We start from the raw sequence: 19,993 nt of genomic DNA on the forward strand, positions 1-19,993 counted from the left end.
GTTGGAGAAGGGATAAAGGAGAATGTCAAGGTTACCTTGCTTCAAGACTAGGCCTGCTAGTCCTATATAAAAGTCAACTAACCCTCTAGCAGAGAATTCTTGAAAACTAGGATTTTGCTTTGTAATTTGCATTTGCTAAATTATTACTGTGATGAGCAAAAATATAAAAAGTGCTTTCTTATAACAGTTATAGTCATGAATATAATTCTAATGCTATTGCCCTACAAAACAAGCAACTTCAACTTAAAATCCTCTGACTTTTTTAAATTCATGCTCAAAACAAGAATTAAAAAATGACCTTTATTAAATTATAAATTAAAATTCCAATATCTCCCTTTCATAAATATTTCTATAACGAGTTCTATTTCATTAATATTGCTTTGGCATCTTTATTGCCTCTTCATAAGGAGGTGGTGGCGGCCACATGTTCTCCAGTTTAACCGTGTATTGTTGCACATTATGTGAAGATAGGTTGCATTCAGCACAACTGCATTCATAGCTTGAAAGCCTGATACAAACACTGTTATTATCCATAGTTGATTCATTACTGTCAGATGCTTCACGAAAGCTGTTATTTATAGCAATTTCAGTGCTTGGGCAGGGTGGTAGTTGAGAATTTCTGCAATTTTCATTTCTTCTCTGAAAATAAAAATTAAATTATGCAATAATTAATAAAAAAGCTTCAATTTAAATTGGTTTTTCATATCAAAAAGTTGAGTTCTTAAATGTACGAGATTAAACTGGAAAATATTTACATTTATAGTCTGTATTTCTTCAATGCAGAATTTCCTTTTAAGTTCGGATTTTAAATTTTTCACAGCATTAACTTAGAAGCATGTTTTCTTTCAACTATGCTATGAATATCTTAAAAATATAGTTCATCTGATAAGAGCTGCATTTACAGAACAAAACTAATTCTTTCTCCCATGTTCCATCCATTTCCATTAAATTTTCTCAGGCTAGAGAGTGGATGTTGTATGGACAGCAGTGCCAAGCTACATGTTTACTGAAATTATTTGGGAAGAATCTTGGTATGCTGCCTATGTATCTTTTCTACCAAAAAAGAAAGGGGAAAAAAATTACACTAAAAGAGAATAAAAACATATGAAAATATTACTTACTTTCACATGCTTACTACTTTAAGATAGGTGTGAAATGTATGAAATTAAGTATGCAATACAGAGAAACAAGGCATTATGAAGGCAATAAAAAGAAGAACGGTAATAATCAATTCCATGAGAAGTACCACAAAGAGGCAAAGATAGTGACTCAGTTGGTAAGGGTAGCAAAAGTACGGTATGAGCAGCAGTTAGCTAATGAAAAAACAAAAAAAAATCCTAGGGAGTTCTTTTGATATGTATTCAGCAAAAAAAAAAAAAGATTATGGCAAGATGATTGATTGAAAGAAAATGGTATAAGAAAAATAGTTGAGATATTTGATGAGCCGTTTGTAAACATCTTATGAATGTGACATCATAGAGTTTGAGAGCAGTAGATAAGGAGAGACTCTGAGCAAGAGTTATATGGGGAAACAAGAAAACCCGATGTTAATAATCCTTTCCTTTAATGTTAATAAGGCTGTGGGACTTGATATATCACCACCTATTTTGAAGGTATATGCATGGAAGTTGACAAATGAGTAGAAGGAAGGCAAGATTGTACTGCTTTATAAAGGAGGTCTCAAGCATGAAATTATAGGTCAATCCACGTGTGTGTCAGGTGTAGCGGTAAGTGTTAGAAAGGCTGGTGAGAACTAGGATCCACTGATATTATCTTTGATGGACAGCATGGATTTGCTAAAGGGAGGTCAGGTATTAATAATCTAACTATTACAATAAGGTGACAGCTGCATTGGATGAGAAATGGATACATGGTAGTATACTTAGTCAATCAAAATCCTTTGCAAAATCTATCAACTTGTGGTAGAGTAACTAGAGTGGATAGGGTTGGATATTAGACTAGTGCAGGGGTCAGCAAACTTTTGAGACAGAAGAGCCAAACCTGTCTCTCACAACAATTTAAAAATTATTCAAGAGCCATAAATATATTTTTACAAATAAGGAAAATTTAAAGTAATATTATAGTAATATATAACAAGTTATAATATTAATTATATCTTTATTAAATGAAGAAAAAAATCACACAAAAAATTGCTCTCATTGGTTTTAATCAGTGTGAGCAATGAGCTTGCATTTCCTTACAAAGTGTCTATATGTCCGGTTTGTAACTAGTCGTTTTTAATTTAAGACACAATTCCAAGTTGGCATCAGTAATTTGGCTCCTCAATTTACATTTAATGAAATTCATGTTAGAAAACTATTGCCCACATAAATATGTAGACCCGAAGATACTGAGAACACCAAATGCAAATTTTTTTCAACTCATGATATGAGTCTGGAAGACTATTTCAAGTATTGAAAATCATCGAGTCTGCCTTCTGTAGTTCTTTTGTAGCAGTCTGCTTGTACTGTGAAATCAGACTGCATTTTTCTTTTTCCAGTTCTTCTATTTCAGTACCAAGACGTACAAATTTGGAACTCCATAAGTCTTTGCTTGTCAAGTCCAGCAATTGTATTTCAAAATTAGCATTAATATCAAACAGAGAAGACTTTAATTCCTTCACATTGGCATTAAGAGAATTTGTAATAAAAGCTAGAGTCGCTTTATTATTTCTGAAACCTTTGAAGAAAAGATTCTCTCATGTTTACAACTGCTGTCTTGAAATAATCTTTGTTAATGAGGGCATTGTTTTCTCGGTGATATTCAGACAAGTTTGGGAAATGAACTAAAGTTCCCCTCTCTAAATCTTCAGCGAACAGAATCAATTTCTTTTCAAACGAAATAACTTCCTCTAGCATTGAAAAAGCAGTATTTCCCTTGCCTTGTAATTTAATATTGAGCTGATTCAGTTGTGTTGTAACATTCACTATAAAGTAGAATTTTTGCAACCACTGATCTTCTGTTAATATGAGATATTGAACATTCTTGTTGTCGAGGAATAGTTTGATTTCATTTATGCAAGATGAAAAATGCTTTAACATGTCGCTTCTGGAAAGCCATCGAACCCTGTTGTACTGGAGAAGATCTGAATACTCACTCTCCATTTCACTTAGCAACTCTTTAAATTGTTGATGGTTAAGTCCCCTTGCTATAATGGTGCTGGTAATCTTAATTACAAATTCCATAATTTTACCAATTTCTTCTGTAAATGTTTGTGCACAAAGTGCTTCCTGGTGGAGTATACAATGGAAAGTAATCACTTCATGATTAATTTTTCCTTTTAAAATTACAAGCATCGGTTGCAATTGACAATTTTATTGAGTGGGATATGATTTTTTTCCATGCATTCAAGGACAGCAGTTACTATGTCCTCTCCACGTGTTTGGCCCTTGAGTGGCAATAATCTCAGAAGTTCTTCTCTCAGACCCTCGGATGAGACATAGCCCAAGTTTCCCTTTTTGTGCGGCGTGTCCTTGATGTCACAAGACTCATCTACCGCAATTGATAAAGCTGAAGCTAATTTAACGTCTTCAACTTGTTGGTTGGTCACATTTGAGGACATTGTAACTGTCCTATCTGCTACTCTTTTGGCAGATAACTGTATATTTTTAATTTTATTTAAAATCTCTGCTTTGTTTTTGAAATCCCGAAAAAGTTCTTCAGATGCATTAACAAAACAACATTTTATGTATTCACCATCTGTGAATGGTTTTCCTCTTAGTGATCTGACTCACTACGAAGCTTGCAATATTAATATCATTGGCAGACTCTCTCCAATAATTAAATACAGAACTTGATTTTTCAACATTTTTCTGAAGTTCTTCAACTGCTCTCTTTCTCGTGTCACAACAGGATATTTTCTGGCAAATGTGGCATGTTTTGTCATTAAGTGTCTCACCAAATTTGACTTTTTGTTGTGCGCCAGTTTTTCTTGGCAAATAAGACAGGTTGGAAGGCCATCTGAGTTCAAGATAAACGTGAAAGATTCAGTTTTAAAGTCACGATGCTCATCTGTTGTTTTTCTTAGTTTCTTCGTAGCCATGTTGAAAAGCGCCCTAAACAATATATTTTATTTAACATGTTATATAAATACATTAAATAAAAATAAAAATAAGTGATTATTCAAAATAATAAATGACAATAATTCGAAAATATAATAAAAATAATCTCACCAGTAACAAGTTTTATTGCAACTTATTTTATTTCACGTTGCACGTGAAATAAAACACGCCACGGTAAATCACGACCATACCATCAACGTATTTAAATATAATAAAAGCAATATTATATATTTAAAATTACTATTATTAAAATATTAATTATTAAATATTTAATTATTAAAATAACTATGAAGAGTAAAGCAGTCTATTCAAGAAGACGTGAATAGACTGGGTGAACGGCCATGGGAGTGGTGCAAATGTCTTTATAATAATAATCATAATAATAATTGTCAGGTTGCCTTTATCACCTTAATGCAGTTTCTGGATGCACCCAGCCAAAAGAGAATACTAAGTTTCAGAAACAGCAAAGCGACACAGACTCCGCTTTCACATTTCACCATTGCCAACGTTGTCTTGCCCAGTAGAGGGCGCCCATGTGCTCACTTATTAGTCACTTTGTTGCTCTGCAAATGACCTCAGATGTCGAGGCACTCCAAAACCTAATCCTAATTAGTAACTTTGTTTGGCTACCATATGATCAACCATCCCCTCCACTCCCTCTGTATACCCTCCTCCATGCTTGCTTTCCCCTCCCTAACATCATTCATCTTAGTGCCACGAAGTTTTGCGAGACCTATAAAACAAATGAAATCACCATTATGGGAATAAAATCCTTTAAAAATTTTATAAATGAAACTATGATAGTTTTATTTTCATTTTTACTTCAGAGCCACATGTATATACCCAAAGAGCTGCAATTTGCAGACCCCTGGACTAGTGCATTGAATTGGAGATTGGCTGTCTGGCAGGTATCAAATTGTGTGTGGGGAGGGGAGTAATATCCCAGAAGCATAAAGTCACTAGTGATGTGCCTCAAGAGTCTGTTTTAGGGCCATTACTGTTTAACCTATATATTAAATGATATTGGGAAAGATTTGAATGGGAATATGCAGCTGTTTGCAGATGATGCAAAATTGGCATGAGCTATGAAGAGTAAAGCAGTCTATTCAAGAAGACTTGAATAGACTGGGTGAACGGCCATGGGAGTGCAAATGCAAGTTCAATATTGCAAAATGAAAGATTTAAAATTTGAAAACAAAAGATGAGATGGGGGATAAGGATCTACAATTTAGAGGATACACTGATAGAATTGTGCGACCAGATAAATTCTGATCACCTGGTTTTCAAAAGGATGAAGAGATGTTAGAAAGAACCACGATTGACCACAATAGTTTCTGATCTCTGGAATGTTGAATATGAAGAAAGGTTGAGACAATGCAATTTGCAAAGTGTAGTGGATAAGAGAAAGAGGTGTGATATGGATGTATACAAGTCAGTAATGGATTGTTATAGGATTAACAATCCTATAACAAAGGAAGAGGTTTTTCATAAAATGGTTGGAGATTGGGGAAGAACAAGAGGTCATCCCTGGAAGCTGTATAAGAAGGGTGCGAGAAGCAGGTTTTTTGCATGAAGAGTTGGGAATGATTGAAGTACGTTACTTGAAAAATGTGTGGTGTCTGCAGCAGGGCCGCCCCTAGGAATTTTGCCACCCCTTCCCCCTTATTTTTCATATAGTTTATGTGAATTTTGCTGCCCACCCTGTGCAGTAGCATATTTTGCTGCCCCTTCCCCCTTATTTTTGCATAGTTTATGAGAATTTTGCTGGCCCGTGCAAATGCAAGTCTTGCACCATCGGTAGAGCCGGCCCTGGTCTGCAGAGAATTTGAATGTGTTTAAGGTGCAGCATGATGAGCTGTGTGTATGACTGAAAGGGACCTAGATGAGTGACTCCATGGGGTTGTCTCAGGATAATAATTCTTCCATTCATAGTACTGAATAACCAAGCTGATTTCTAAATCTATTATAATCACTTGCTTTACAACTGCAGAAGTTCCTTTCTCCTTGATACTCTTATATACCTATTCGTCTTCTAAGTTGAGATGATATCTCGTCTCTCAGTAACCACAGACAAGGATAACATTTGTTGCAATTGCCTATAGCTTTGCTACCTTTCATGAGTAAGAACCATGAAAGGGAAAAAAGAAAGAAAAAGCAGCCCCCCCCCTTTCAGGCATTCCAAAAGGTCCCTAATCTAAAAATCAACAAAAAGTTAAAAATCATAATGATCGCTTATACGCTATTTGCTTAATAATTTCCTTGTTTTTTCTACTTGAATTTTTTTCTTTCTAGGAAAGAGTTCATGATGCAAGAAAGATTTCTGGAAGTTGCCAACCATGACAATTGGCAGTTTCAAGTGGGAATAATAACAGAAGATCATGGAATCAATAACCTTGCATCTTATTCAAATCAATGAGATATCATATTATACCTTAAACTTTATTAGACAATCAAGTATCACATCATTCTCTGAACCTATTCACAGTCTGCATTCACCCTATTAGGCAATGTAGTCCATGCTATTTCCACTGTCCATGCAAAAAACTTACTTCTTACCTGCTAATGGCTTTTTGACACTTCCACAGATGGCGCCTTTTTCCTTTCCCTTGTTCTGCTGTATGAAATATCTCAAGTCAATCCAGCAAATACCTCCAACAGCTTAAATGTCTCAAACTATATCCCTGCTACTTTATTTTCTACCCATCAAAAGCTGTAGTTTGCATCTCTTCATAAACAATGTACAGTCTTAATATTTTTGTTATCTACCTCCATACCTGTACTCTGTACTTGCTCAAAGGTTACCTGATCCCCCTTCAAATCCTGCAACTAGATCAGCACAATAATCCAGATGTGGCCTTATACAATGGAAACACCGCTGCCCTTCTACCTCTGCTGCTCAACATCTTTCAATATTACAGTATCCCTCTAGATTGTCTTCACAACATTTGCAATATATTCTCTGAACTTCAAATTTCTTTCTACAAATCACTTCCTTCTCCCACTTCTTCCAGTATAACTCTGAGTATGAAGCATCTCTCTATGGATACTAAGATTTTAAAACTTGATATTTAGCTGTAATTAAACTTATTTCCATTCATATGCTCACCTTTCCAGCTTATTCAAATCCTTGTGAAGAGCCACAGCATCATCCGTGTTACTAACAATTCCCCAAGCTTCACATCATTTTCAAACTGACTGACTATCTCCCTATAATCCAGTAACAATATCATCAAACAGTAACAGTCATTAATGAACCCTATGGAACCCCACTTGTTAACCTTCCTACTCCGTGATACTACCTCTCTCTCTCTCTCTCCATATTATCTGATATCAAAAGCTAGTTTCCAATCAATCAATTTCCACTAACCTAATATGTAAACCCATATGTTGCAACTATCAACTTGTCACCATGTATGGCTTTCCCTCAGCTACTTTTCTTATAACAGATTAATAAAAGATAACTAGATTACTAAAACAACAATGTCCCCTTAAGAAATCCATGCTGACCTTCATAAATTATAAATAATATTGGCTTAATTTGCCCACTTTTTTCTATAATCTCTTAAATTTTTCCAAAAAAATTAAATACAGGCTGGTCTATAGTCTGCTCAGGAATTTGTCTCACTGCAAGACTTTCATTAACATCAAAGTCAATATCACAAATCTTTAGCACATTCTCTTAAAATGCAAACTCCTGTCTAGTTCCACTACTTGCACTCCACATGTCGGAGGATTTGCCGACATGTGGAGTGCATTCGGTATTTTGAACATATATTTCTAATCCTTCATTCCTTTTATCCTTCTAGGAAGGAAAAGTTGCTTTACCAGGATGAAAACCACTAATAAAAAAGGGATCATTGGATCAGATAGCTGTATTACATCTGTGCCCAGTAAAATCATCTGTCAATTTCTACTCCTACTGGCTAAACAGTGAAAGAACTCCTTGAATCTCAGAAATAGTATTCTAGTTTCTCTCTCTCTCCTTAGTAGCCACCTTTTTAGCTTCAGCCTTATTTTCTCATGCAACAGTTTTCCACCTCTTTATATGCCTTCCATAACCTCTTTTCATCTAAAAGTCTTGTTTATCCATTTTGCTCCAAAATTATTTTATATTCTTCACTAGAGATATGCAATCTGCTGTTACTGTTAAGTGTTGCTTAACTAGCTCACCATTCATTGCTGATCTTTCAAAAATTCTTTTCTGCACTGTATTCCAAGCTAGTTTTTAAGTCTATTATTTCCTGCTTTTAATTTCATATAAATCCCTTGCACTCTAATACCTTCTGCATACCTATTCATCCACCAAGTCAGAACTACACAGAACTAGTTGTCTTCAGGTGGGAGATGAAATTCATCATCCCCAGTTTGAGACCACCACCCTGCTTATTGGAGGCCTGAAGTGGCTTGAGAAAAAGTTCCATGTTTGGTCTCCAGAGCATAGTTTCTGGACTATGTAAAGAATAAATAAAAAGTATATAAAATTGATTAAAAAAATGGATAAAAAAATCCTTAGCCCACCCATGGTACAAATGTACTACAGGTTTACAAATAACCTTTCGTGGGTGGGAACCACATAAAAAAAAACTCACTGACTTGGGGTAAGAATGATCTCTCAGTCACAAAGAAGATCCTCTGATGCTATGATCAAAGTCCAAAACTCTTGAGATCCTTATGTTCAATGCATCACATATTGTCCAAGACATTTGGCCATCAAGAATTCTAAAAATTTAGTTCTTATTATGGTGTGTTGTTTCCTCTGCTAAGATGATACTGCCTGTAATTTTGTCCTCATTAATGATTACTCATAGTTACTCTCTTAATTCATTACACTCACCTGCACTATTGTTATATACAATGAGATGGCCTTTTGCTCTTCCCTCGTCTCCAGGTATACTCTCCTCCCTGTGTGTTAATTTGGCAAAACTCACTAGTAGAGTTGAATAGATAAAGGAGGCAACAGAAATTATACTTATTTTAAGTGATTAAGAACAATGATTTTGATATAGTTCAATTCCCATCATTTTGTATTATCGAGGGGAGAGAAAAAAAAAAATTGTAAATTCAAGATATATAAGTTAGAACCAAAATTACCTTAATATAATAATTCACTGATGTTAATGATATTCTCTGTTAAGAATTTATTAAATACCTGATTGTTATTCCTAATTGCCAGAGAATTTTGAGATGCTGACAGTTGTGCTTTTTGTCTTTCTTTGAGCTTTTTATCTTTGGCTGCAGCACAAGCACACCAGATACAGCATCCTCCAAACATCATTCCCAAAACAACCAATCCTGATACAAGAGTAAGCCTGCAAATAGAAAGAACTATTACGGAGTTCCAAATTAACTGGGTTTAAGATTTGGATGAAATTGGGATTGTAGTCAAATTATTATTTCAAAGTAATTTTTATATACAGGACTGTACAATTTTGGTTATGAGGATTGGCTGAGGGAATGTGGACTGCAGAGTTTGGTGGACAGAAGAAGGAGAGGTGATTGAGACTTTTAAACTGTTGAGAGGTGGTTACAGAGTTGACACTGGGGAGTTCTTTCGCTTGGTTGAACAGCGGGAAGGAGTGATGACAAGAGGCCATCCCTGGAAGTTACAAAAGGAAACTGTAAGCAAGAAGGTGAGGAGTGGTTTCTTTGCGTGGAGGGTGGTTGAACCGTGGAATGCATTGCCTGATGGAGTGGTGAGAGCGAGAAGTCACTGAGTTTAAGGAGTGGTATGATAGACTGTTTCTCAGGGGGGTGACCTCCCCTTGATGAGTCTTGACAGACTTTATGTTCTTAGGAAGGACCTCCCACGATGAGTCTTTTGACTCCATGGAGGCCTGAATAATAATAATAATATTGGAAAACTATTACAAAAGTTGGAGCAAATATGAATAAGAAGGTGGTGGCATAGATGAGAGCAGCTGACAAACACCAGAGAGCAGTATATGGTGGCCTCTAAGAGAGGCCACCATATACTGTGGAATCTAGTGGATTCCACTTATGGTAGAATCCTAGATTCCACCATAAGTGTAATCTAGGAGAATGAGAGTGACTGATGGCGTGCCTCAGGTCACTACTCCAATTTGGAAGTTAATGATAGAGGGAATGATTTAAGGAGCAATATTTAATTGTTTACTGATGCAAAACTGGGAAGGACAATATGTTGGAAGTTTTTCCACTTGGTTATACTATAAATTAAAAGATGCCAAGAAATCATATTCTTGGTTCAATCCTTTATCCAAGTGTAAGCAAACAAAGTTTGCACCTGAAGTAATTTCAGGACTGGTCAACTCATATATAGAAGCTATTGACTTCACATCACTTGCTTTGATATCCAATAATGCAAAGCATATATCCTTACAGACATGTATACCAAAGCAAGTAGTGTGAAGTCAGCAGCCTCTATATATGAGTTGCTCAGTTTTGAAATTGCTTCAGGTGTAAACTTTGTTTGCTTACACTTGGATAAAGGATTGAACCAAGAATATGATTTCTTGGCATCTTTAATTTATGGGAAAGACAATAGTTAAAAAAAAAAGTGATGTAGATATCCTGCAAGATTTAAATAAACTGCCATTGTTGATGAAGGATAAATGGTTAATATTGCAAAATTGTAAGGTTATGCACTTTGGGTTGGAAAGATTACATACTGTATATCACATTGATGTACTGAATTGCAAGAAAAAAAAAACTGGAGGGCTAGAGAGACTTGGGGATAATGATGGACAAAGTTGAAGTTCAGTGGACATACTGCAAAAATTGGTAAGATAGCTCAAAGGATTACTTGGAGTTTGAAAACCACCCTAACTAATAAAGACCTATCCTCATAAGGATCATTCCACATACCCATCACCAGCTTGGTCACTCGTCTTTGAATCTTCAACTACCACCCCCGATCCTCAAGAAACCAAGGTGACCAAATTTTGACTACTGTGTAAAGTAATCAAGATTTATAATTATTACATGACATGCCAAGAACTCATTATAGGAGGGAACTACACCATACAATCCACCATCTATACTAGTAATCCTTTATACTATCTGTAGCCATCAGTAATATTTTTAGTCTCTTAATTGTAGACATTTGATATTTGGTCTAATTTTATTTCTTTATATGCTATTTCTCTTATGTTTCAATTTGCTATATGTATTATATTTTGTTGTTTCCATTTTCGTTTTACTTTTTCCATAGATTCATTTTGATTACCTTTCTCTGTTGGCTTAAAAGTAGATTAATGTTCACATGTCAGGTGACTAGCATGGAAATGGATGGATAGTCAAGTGGTAGGGCTGGCTGCTACCTTAAGGCTTCTGAACTAGCCTTCTTCCAAATTTAAACCCATAGGAGGAACAGGGTATACTGAAAGGGAAAGAGTAGATTATAGAGGAGACTTAGATATAGGCAATGGAAAGATCCCATAGCCCTCTAGTACTATAACAGCATAAGGATCATAAAATAAGAAGAGTTGGCTGATAAGGTCTTATAAGAAAGATTAAAATGAGTGGATCTTCCTCAAAGTAGAGGATAGATCCAGCTGAAGACCATGGGAGTGCCACTTCCCTTATAATCAAGATGATTGCCCCTTATAGCCCTGTTGGTTCACAAGTCCTTATTCAATATATTTCGACCACTCCACCATATATGGTGGGCTCCCCTATCTTCCACCCAGGGGATGCACTCTCTAGGGGTTACATGGTCCCTCGGACATGTTCTCTGGCTGATTTACCTTTATATGGGATGAAAACCACTGCTGACTTTATATGAAATTAGCTAACTTGCCTTCAATCAAAATAGCATATATACAGATTAGTTTTGTCATCACAAGAATCAAGATACTTTCACTGAAGATCACAATACCCTGTTCTTCCAACTGCACTATGGAGGTAAACACTAGTTTTATTTATAAATAGTAATGCATCTACAAATAACTGATATGAACATTATTTAGAATGAAGATGTACATTGCCAAAATGAAGTTGAGCCACAAACTGAAGAAATATTTTTCAGCAAATTTTCATTGTCCAATGATTTCATCCTGTAAGGGCTGAGAATGCACATTTGGTCTCGAGAACAGGGCTACTAGATTATTTAAATCCTTTCTTCAAGTATGGCATTAACGTGCTCTAGATTTCCAATTTTCCACAAGAAGTTTTTTTTTAACCTGGTTATGACATATCTACCTGGATATTGAACGGACAAGGATGGATTGGCAATTTGGAATTTAGCCGACCAAATCGTATTCTTATTGGCTTAAACCAAAATTTAAAATGATGATACAATATGAAGAATTTTATGCTGGCAGGGGCATCGCCATGTTAAACAAGGCCCCTGTTGTTTTTGCAGGGAACCAGAGCAAACAGCGAAAAGTCAGCTACTGGAACAAATCCAAAAACCCACCCCAAATCAACATCGTAGTTCAAAATCAGTACTATCAACATAAGAAGGAATGGCAAAGAAATGGAGCTAGCTGAGGAACTAGATAAGTACCAGATTGACATAATAGAGATGACTGAACCAAAAACGGCAAAATCTTTCTGAGCAAGAAATACAAAATGTTATATTCAGGCAATCAAGGAAAAGAAGGAGTAGCCATAGTATTCAACACTAAATACGAGGCTAATCTTATTGAATGGCAGGCAGTCTCAGGTCACCTGGATTCCTTGGAGATGAGAAGGTTGTGGAAAGGGTTCAGAGGAGAGTGACTAAGTTGGTGAGTGATGTAGAAAATGCTGCCTACATTGATAGATTGAGAGCTTCTGGATTGCAGAGGAACAAGAGGAGATATGATAGAAACATTTAAATTACTAAAAAGGTTTTTATAAGATTGATGCAAGGGAAATGTTTCAGCTGTGTGATAGTAATGGAAGAACAAGAGGTCATCCTTGGAAATTAAGGAAAAGTGTGGTTAACAAGGGTGTGAGAATGAGGTTTTTCACCTGGAGGGTGGTGAATGAGTGGAATGCATTGCCTGTCTCAGTTGCAAGTTCTTCGTCTGTGAATGAATTCAAGAACAGATATTGTTTTGATAGTTTGGGTCTCCCGTGATGAGGCTACTGACTCCATGGAGATACCCGTAATAATAATAATAATGGAGCATTATATCAAGCAATACTTAGTCTTTATTTGAGTTGGTCAGCAGTTAGAATTGAAGTACAGGAAGGTGGTTTAATGTTAAATCTGGTGTCAAACAAGGATGTACATTATCCCCACTGTTATTCATTATCTATATGGATCACATTATGAAGGAAAGTGGTATTAAACCTGATATCAAAATTGGAGGCGTTAATCTTGGCTCTTTGCTTTATGCGGATAATGTTATACTTCAAAATAAATCTGCTACAAGTCTGCAAGATTCCCTGACTAAATTGAATAACTTTTAATAGATATGGTATGAAGGTCAGCATTAAAAAGACAATGACAATAGGCAGAAACATTGAAAATATCAACTGCATTGTGAATGGAGAACCTATAGAAAAAGTAAAACTTTTCAGCTACTTAATTTTTGGTGAAGATGGTAAATTAAATATGGAAATAGACAACAGAATCAACAAAGCTGGTATGGTAGAAAGTCAAATGAATAAATTTATATGGAATAAGAGAGAAATTAGTCAAAGCACTAAATTAGCTGTATACAAGACAGTGTTCAAACCAATTTTAACTTATGGATTTGACAGCTGGGTTAGAAGTAAAACACTTGATCAAAGACTAGAGACCACAGATATGAGAGTTCTGAGAAAGATTAGGGGCATAAACAGATGGCATCAATAGCAATACCATATTAAAAATGAGGCTATTAGGAACGAACTTGACATTGTAAGCATCCAGGAATGCGTTAGCAGAGCTAATCTCAGGTGGTATGGTCACTTAAACAGAATGGGAGAGGAACGATTAGCAAAACAAGTGTTCTCTGCCAGGTTGGCTGGAAAAAGACCAAGAGGAAGACTGAGATATAGGTGGATTGATACAGTAAAAAGTGCCTTAGAAGATACAAATATAAGCCTGATAATACTAGAGTCTTGACAGGTAACAGACTGATTTGGAGGAAAATTGTAGATAGGAAGTTAGTAATGATATAAATTTTTCATAGTACTATCATATCATACCAAAATCATGGCATACAGTACGATATGTTTAGGAACATGTGTCTGGAGAAAAATAGCGTAAAAATTAAAATACTAAATATAAACATGAGCTTCATATTTTATTTATTTTTTATTAAAAATTCAATATATGAATGAATATAATGGCTGTATATTGAAAGAGAATGTTTGCAAGTTAGATAATGGCAATTATATCATGAAGAACATTCAAGTCTCATAAGTTCTATAATGAACAGTTAATGTTTAATATTTCTTTTAAATTTTGAGAGGGAGCACTGAATTGAACCCAGGTAAGGTGGTGGCCCTTCCCATAGTATTATATACACCTGAAAGGTTGCATCCTTTGCATTATGGGATACTAAGACAATTAATGGAAATTATTAGTCTCTACATACAAGTAGTCTAGTTGTGAAAAAAAAAAAAATTTCACACACAAACTTTGTTTGCTTAAACTTGGATAAAGGCTTAAGCAAGAATATAATAATTTCTCAGCATTTCTAAAATTTAATTCCAAACTTTTTATAGGCAGAATTAGGAAAGAAAAATTAGCAGTCTGAGAAACAAGTGTTTCAGTCTAATCAAATTTTAATTTTTGCATTAATTATGTATTATGACATTAACTCTCCTGGAGTCAAAAGATTCATCAAGGGAGACAGAGGTTTATACCATTAACAATTACATGCATTATATAAAAAAGTACATCATATTGCATTACAATGCAAAATGTGCACACACACTACAAAAGCGAAAAAATAAATTAAAAAAAAATTAAAAATGTTTCTTAGAAAATCATGGCATACAGTATTATATGCTATTTAGAGAGGAGTGGCTGAAGAAAATAACAGAACAATTAAAATATTAAATAAACATAAACTTAATATTTCATATTTTTATTAAACATTTAATATATTTCACCAACAGCTGTAAGAAAACAAAAAATAGTAGTCAGGCCACCTAATATTTTTGAAAGCAAGGATTTTTTTCAGTAGAGAAAAAAAAAAAATAATAAATAATAAATAAATAAATGAATACTGACAGTAAAAACATAAAGTGACACTTAAATTTTATGCTTAATAATTTCAAATAATTCTCTGAACATGGTCCATATTTGGCTTGGATGGGATGTATTTATGGCTGGAAACTAAAATTATGAATGTAGTGGGTCATGAATGTGTTCTTAGGTGGGTAGAATTAAAATAATTATTTGCCTATTTTGCAGCTAATGTTCACTTAACCCATGCTTTTATTTTTTAAAGGGTTTCTTACATCTTGGATGGGATTCAAACCCAGGTTTTTCAGAGAAGGCAATCTGATGGTCCTCAACTGCACTGAGACACTCTACAGTTTATCTTAAATAAAATTAACTAATCAAACAGCAGCTATTCCACATAAAAGTCCGACCAAGAACTGGTGCAAATTAACAGAAAGGATTAAAAATTAAATTATAATTTTTGTTGGTTTTTTTTATTATGAGAATCCCCCTCCCCACCTTGCCATGAAAGATTATAAACTAATAGTACATTAGTACCAGTACAGTGGGTGGGTTAAAGGTAACATAATCTGAACACTCTGCCTCTTGAGACCAAACAAATCAAGTCACTTCAGGACACTAATAAGTGGGCTAGTGATCTCATCATTGGGGAATGCAATTCATCTAGTACCTAAAAAGCATTCATATCCACTGTGGGATCTGAACATGCAACTAAATGCTGTGGCTTTACAGGCAGCTATACAGCCTTGAATAGGCTGTATAAGTGGGCAACAGCATGGAACTCGCCATTCAATGTTGAAAAGTGTAAGGTTTGGAAATTTGGTGGGCAACAATGAGATGCAAAGGCATCTCATACTTGGCAGGAAAATCTTGGAGGAAGTTGAAGAGATAAGACACCTTTGAGTGGTGGACAAGAATCTGAAGTTCAGAGGTCACATTACATAAGTTGTGAAGACATGTCAGATTATGGTAATGATGCAGAGGACCTTAACTGGTAGAAATAAGAGGTTCTGGTCCCATTGTATAAGGCCTCGATCAGGCCTTGTATGGATTATTCTGCACAGATGTGGTCACCTGGTGTTCATAGTGATGGGAATATACTGGAAAGGATCCGAGAAGCAAGATTAGAATTTCACAAGTTTCTTTAAATTTACACTCATACCACGTTTTGGTGTGATGTAATGAACAGGTTCTTTTCCAGTCACTTAAATGTAATTCTATATGGGAAGTCTATTCAGCTAGCAGTATAACTATCAGACTGTACTTTTAACTTGTCATTCACAACAAATTCCTCTCTTTGGTTTGTGTGAAGGGGAAATGTCACTATTACTCATCACTCCCTTGAGTAAATCTAGACATGGCTCTAATCCTTTCCTTTTGTTTTACTATTTGATGGGAAAAAAAAAAAAAAAAACTCCCATATCCATCCAGCTTTCAACAGCTTAAATTAAGTCTCAAGTCGTATCACCCTCTTCCTTTCTAGATTATGTGGATAACACGCATTTATTTTATCCCCATAGAAAACGTTCCACAAACTCGAAATCAATTTATTTTTATTTATTTATTTTAATCTTCTGTGTCTTCTCTACAGTTGCGTCATTCGCATTTAACTTCTTACTACATTCGAGTAGTACCTACACGTGGACCGATTTAAAAGCTGTGAATTAGACGTTTATACATAACCGTGAGTAAAATATATTGAGCAAACATCTTAATAATTGTTCTAAAAATAAGACATTTATATTGCTGTAGAATTTATGAAGATAATAAATGTGAAACAATAATAATAAATAACATTTTCAATTTCGATGCAAATATCATACAAGTTCTCGAAACTCATATTTGCATAGAAACTAATATATTTTAATACATATAATACATTATTATATGATAAAACTTACATAATTTACCAAATTTTGTTTCAAGGAACAATCGTTATGAAACTATAGTCCTAGGATAAGAAGGCAGAAACGTACTTCTGAAAAAAAATCAGTTACTCTAAAAATAATAAAATAAAGATGTATATACCGTTAAAATTTCTTACAACTTATGACCTACCTAACGCTTTTATATCAAATCCCAAGTTGTGAGACCAAACTTAGTTCACAGAAACAGCATCTGAAATAGATGGGCACAAAATGCAAATATTTAACTAAATATCGCAAATTGTTGCAAAAAATATTTTTCTTTCATTAATTGCCGAGAAGAGAAGCTACATTCTACTTAATGACGAATAAATGTCAAATATTGCGTGAAAAGTAAAGCGTCCACCCTTTATTCATCGCTTAAGCATTTCCTCTTACAAAATTGCATACAGTTATTCAAATACACCGCGTAACGTGTGCTAAATTGCACAGACAGATAAGATATGATAAATACGCTTGCGGTACACGTTTCTAGAAACTCCTGCTTTCTATAAAAAAGAAGAAAAAAAAGGTGGGGGGGATAGTTTTAATAAACGCATTACTGATTTGCGTCTGCATGATAAGCAGCTGCTTTTTAATTCCTTTAACATCTATTAAAAAAAACAAATATTTCAGCATTTCCTATTTCCTAATATCACGTCTGCGTGATAAAATTTATGTTAATTATAGCTAATTATATATGTTCGTGTGTATTTAATTGTACAGAATACAATTTCTTATTGTATTACATTGTATACACTTTCTAATTGTACAGAATACAATTCTTCCGCAAAAAAACTCATTGGATTTTTGATGAGTTGCTTTCACTGGTATTTCTCGAGCCCTCTGGCCGGTTGGGAAGATTGTACTGCTGATAGCCAATCCACGAGAAGATATGTCTCTTTCCCTGAGAAATCGAAGTCAAAAATATTGAGAATAAATAATACAAGAAAACCTTTCTCTCTCTCTCTCTCTCTCTCTCTCTCTCTCAATGCAGAATATTCAGTTGGTGGGATATCCTGTGAGAGGGGGAAGACATCAGGGATCTGGGGACGTTGACAATGGAAAAGGATCTAAAATTAAAGGGACACGCTGCTAAAATTGTGAGGACGTCACAACGGATTACGGTAATGGTGCGAAGGACACTGACAAGGAGGCTTGGATCAGGCCACATGGATTACTGTGAGCAGATTTACAACTTAATTCAATCAGTCGTCTCCGGACTAAAGTGATTTCCTGTCACTGGATATGAAGAGAGATAGAGAAAATGCAGTTTACAGACCATCATAGTAGGGAGATGAAGGGGAACAGTATTGAGACATATAAGTTAGTAAGAGGCTGTTACTGGATTGATGTAAGAGAAATAGATTAGAACAAGTTATCATCCCTTCATGAGGAGGATAAGAGCAGTGGAACGAGAAGTAGGTTTTTTGCATGGAGAGTGGTGAATGGAAATGCATTGTTCAAGATGTGTTGAGCACAGAAACAGTGAACGAGTTTAAAACTCTGCTTGATAAACTATGTACAGTATACGACATTGGGACCTCCCATGAAGTCTATGATTTTATGGAGACCTGAGAGGATCAGTATCAGCCTTCAATGCGTTGAAGGTTTTTTCAATCAAATGGTGAGTTTAACTGGTCTGATGAAGGTTTTTTCCTCTCTCGGAACTCGGGTTTTTCATCCCTCCAAACAGGCAAACCATTCCCTTGAACAATCACAGAGATCTAAGGATGCAGATCTCTATGTTTGTTCAGGGGAATGGTTTGCCTGTTTGGAGCATTAATTGACTAAAAATCCCATATTATGGGGGTTCAGCCTGTCTTGGATGACGAGAATTGGGTTGATGATGATGATGATAAATCACTCTCTCTATCTCTAGATCTCTAGCTGTGTGTGTGTGTGTGTGTGTGTGTGTGTGTGTGTGTGTGTGTGTGTGTGTGTGCGCGCGCGCGCGCGTGCGTGCGTGCAGGGGGGGATTAAATCGCGGCAAATATGGTACATCTAAGAACTTAGACTGGCTGTGTTCCGTTAGCTAAGAATGTAGTGCCAAAATGCAACATATTACATGTTCATGAATGCATGCGAATCAATATCATGTTTCAAACATGGGACTCCCTTATCACTTTAGTAAAATAATGTAAGAACGGCATCAGTACTGCTTTTTTTTATTATTATTGTTTTCAAGTATGCGAATCAATATCATGTTTCAAACATGGGACTCCCTTATCACTTTAGTAAAATAATGTAAGAACGGCATCAGTACTGCTTTTTTTTATTATTATTGTTTTCAATAAGCATACCTTTGATCATGGTATGCTTATTTAACATGCCTTTTGTTTTAAGAGTCGATGCTTCTAATCAAAGTCAAAAAAATAAAAATACTCAATGCTTTTTTTTTTTGTTTGTTTTTGTTTTTTTACCTCAACGTATTATACTTATGGTCATCTGTCAAATGTTTAATAATTTCATAACACATGGCTGTCAACTTTTCTTCGAAAAATGAAATGAAATAAATTTTCTGTGCTTTTATTCCCCAAAGGGAGAGGTCTGTACTCACTAAGCCCAACGGAAAATGGTTGCCAGCCATCCTCCACTTTGTCATACTCCGGAAGTTAATGGACTCTCAGCTGATATACAGAAGCATTAGCGCACAAAGATATGATAGATAACTACCGCCATCTCGTGGTCATAAATCTAAACTTATATTATTATGTGAAAGTTAGTATTTAATGGTCGATTTTATCAAGTTATAGGATAAAAATTGAAGTTTATTCCAAGGGGTGGGACTATTGCGATAAATTCTATAAAAAATATTAATAAATAATTTGGTGTCTGTGAAGACTTGTGGCAATACCGTCAGACGAAGAATCGTTATAAGTCGAATCATTTATAAGTTTGATTCTACTTGCCAACTAGAGGACCTTTTTCAAAAAAAT

At 35.1% G+C, this 19,993-nt stretch overlaps 1 protein-coding gene across 3 annotated transcripts; it reads right to left on the reverse strand.

Moving 5' to 3' along the window:
• Nucleotides 1-344: 344 nt before the first annotated feature.
• Nucleotides 345-19,590, reverse strand: LOC150107925 (uncharacterized). Of its 3 annotated transcripts, none has more exons than XM_090415448.1 (3): nt 19,478-19,590; nt 9,211-9,370; nt 345-639 (listed from the first exon to the last, which is right to left on the reverse strand). In XM_090415448.1, the coding sequence occupies exons 1-3, from the start codon at nt 19,531-19,533 to the stop codon at nt 370-372; spliced, it is 486 nt and encodes a 161-aa protein (XP_090271574.1). In that variant the 5' UTR covers nt 19,534-19,590; the 3' UTR covers nt 345-369. The 3 variants fall into 3 exon arrangements, with proteins under 3 accessions (XP_090271574.1, XP_090271576.1, XP_090271575.1); XM_090415450.1 differs by lacking the exon at nt 19,478-19,590 and adding an exon at nt 17,209-17,415; XM_090415449.1 differs by lacking the exon at nt 19,478-19,590 and adding an exon at nt 17,052-17,139.
• Between the last annotated feature and the right edge of the window lie 403 nt (nt 19,591-19,993).

This window comes from Typopeltis vanoorti, chromosome 3 (genome assembly GCF_054136105.1).
Source record: "Typopeltis vanoorti isolate ZY-2024b chromosome 3, IOZ_Tvanoo_1.0, whole genome shotgun sequence".
Lineage (NCBI taxonomy): Eukaryota > Metazoa > Arthropoda > Arachnida > Uropygi > Thelyphonidae > Typopeltis > Typopeltis vanoorti.

What these genes read in the sequence shown, in the direction of transcription:
- LOC150107925 (XM_090415448.1), bottom strand. Translation starts at nt 19,533, where the DNA reads ATGTGTTATGAAATTATTAAACATTTGACAGATGACCATAAGTATAAT. An exon ending in CATAAGTATAATACGTTGAG is followed by an intron (nt 9,371 to 19,477) that starts GTAAAAAAACAA and finishes TTCTATTTGCAG; the next exon opens with GCTTACTCTTGTATCAGGAT. An exon ending in CAATTAGGAATAACAATCAG is followed by an intron (nt 640 to 9,210) that starts GTATTTAATAAA and finishes TTTTATTTTCAG; the next exon opens with AGAAGAAATGAAAATTGCAG.